The 2041-nt window shown below is 37.5% G+C and overlaps 1 protein-coding gene across 1 annotated transcript; it reads left to right on the top strand.

Moving 5' to 3' along the window:
- Positions 1–767: 767 nt before the first annotated feature.
- LOC117106285 (uncharacterized peptidase C1-like protein F26E4.3) lies at positions 768–2035 on the top strand (the record flags this gene model as incomplete). Its single annotated transcript, XM_033247641.1, has 3 exons — positions 768–1011; positions 1278–1443; positions 2022–2035. Coding segments are annotated over 3 exons (424 nt in total), but the record flags the coding sequence as incomplete, so codon positions are not given.
- Positions 2036–2041: the final 6 nt, after the last annotated feature.

The following is a 2041-nucleotide window of genomic DNA, read 5'->3' as shown; positions in this document are numbered from 1 at the left end:
TGCAGGTAAGATTAATTTTTCAGAACAAATAGGCCTACTCGTAATTTCTACCCTAAATATTGAATGAAAAAAAACCCCCGTGTAATAAGGTATGCCTACCTAGAATGGTAAAATTACACAACCTTGTGTTGGGAGCGATGACTGTTCAATTCTCATTTTAAGGTTCAGCTGTTTTAAACCTACTTTCTCTATTTCGTACTATGTGTCTTTTGGTGCAAACCGCATTATCTACATTAAATGACTGGCTATTGGGAGCAATGAAGAAAGCAAATCGTTATAACAATGAGGCCAGTTTTGAACTAGTTAACGATTTAATGTCTGCTACATTTCCATTAATACATTACTAGGAATACTGTTCCTACTCAAAGCGGAGTGGAGGCAGTGTTGTAGACAGCAGTTGGGACAGTCCCACACAATTTTTCTTTGGGTCCACAAAATATGGGTCCGCATTTTAAATATAAGTCTAAGTTATGCTGTTTTATGCACAAAATGTGTCTACTTTTAGAAAAATGGGTCCAGCTTTCTCATATTTTGCTTAGAATGGGTCAATTTATAGGTCCAGATTAATAATTTTTTGCGTAAAATGTGTCCACATTATTTAAATTTACGCGTGAAGTAGCTCCACCCTGAAATTGTCCCACACTTTTTGAGTGGAGAAGATTATGCATTGTGCAACCATTCCCATGGTAACATTGTGAGCACTTAGTATCCGTTGTATATAAAACACATTGTAGCGTCTTCCCTCGCGGTTCTGAAACCGTCCTGAGTAAGAACTCTGATTCCTACTAGGTTTTGCAAAAAAGGATTTGTCATTTATACAATAACGAAGATTCTTATTAATATTATTTTGCTATTTGTAGCCGTTGCCTCCGATCGTCTGGCCATTCAGTCAATGGGTAACATGAAAGTGATCCTATCACCCCAGCACCTGCTATCGTGTAATACCAGACGTCAGCGCGGCTGCGATGGAGGATACACTGATCGTGCTTGGTATTTTCTAAGAAAGAAAGGGTAAGCTCCGCCTTGTTAGTTCTAAATTGTATCATGAATAAAATAGTTTAACTTGTAAAGAATTTAATTTGGTAAATACACAATAAGGATCCATTATTACCGCCATTAAAGTCCGATGCCCGAGTGGAGGAATGTTGGTAAAACGTATGTGAACAGGGATAAATAACGATGAAGTGATGATGATTATTAGCTCGACGCGAAAGGAGTTCAGGTTATGCTTATGTATAAAATGAATTAATAATGATTTTTTTAAATATTCTTATTAGAATCGTAACGGATGAATGTTATCCATATAAAAGTGGAATGGACTCCGGAATGACGATGAAGAAAGGACATTGTATGCTACCACCGCCAGACCATTCACCTTGCCCCAACGAATACGTGCACAGTGATGCGTACAAATCAACCCCTCCATACAGAATTGGTCAAGAGGTACTTACAATACATAAATGCAATAAAGATAATGTTTAATTCATACGTTAGACATTCCACGCACCTTTCCTTTTACTTTACCTACCGATTTCGCTCCACCAATATTTATATATATATCCCCTCTACACCCACCTTGCATGATGAAATCTCCCTTTTTACGTTACTGATTTTTGTTTAGCCAAGTTCTTTTCTAATCACTCCACTCCACAATTTTATTTTCTCACCGTGTCTGTAAGACCCGTTGTGCTGCTGCACTTTGTAATAATCGTCGCACTTTGTAATACCTTTGCACTTTGTAACAAAGTTGTCACATTTTGTAATAACCTGTCGCACTTTGTATTAACTTGTCGCACTTTGTAACAACCAAGCTGTCGCACTTTGTATTAATTGCCTGTCACACTTAATAAATGGCCCGTTTCTCCTTTCGTTTTTTTACGTCTAACCAGTTGCTTTCGTCCTTCGATTCCACAACCTTTCTAAGCTGTGTCCAAAAATTTCGATGGAGGGGGTTGATGCTTTCGTCATCACGTATGCTATTTATAATGTGTATTTCCACTACTATGTTTTTTGTTTCGTAGGAAAATGAAATTAAGCATGA

Source organism: Anneissia japonica, unplaced genomic scaffold (assembly GCF_011630105.1).
Source record: "Anneissia japonica isolate Jap-2015-1 unplaced genomic scaffold, ASM1163010v1 scaffold151942_len2041_cov112_single, whole genome shotgun sequence".
Classification (NCBI taxonomy): Eukaryota; Metazoa; Echinodermata; class Crinoidea; order Comatulida; family Comatulidae; genus Anneissia; species Anneissia japonica.
The sequence above is the reverse complement of the archived record's forward strand: the minus strand, read 5'-3'. Positions and strand labels throughout refer to the sequence as shown.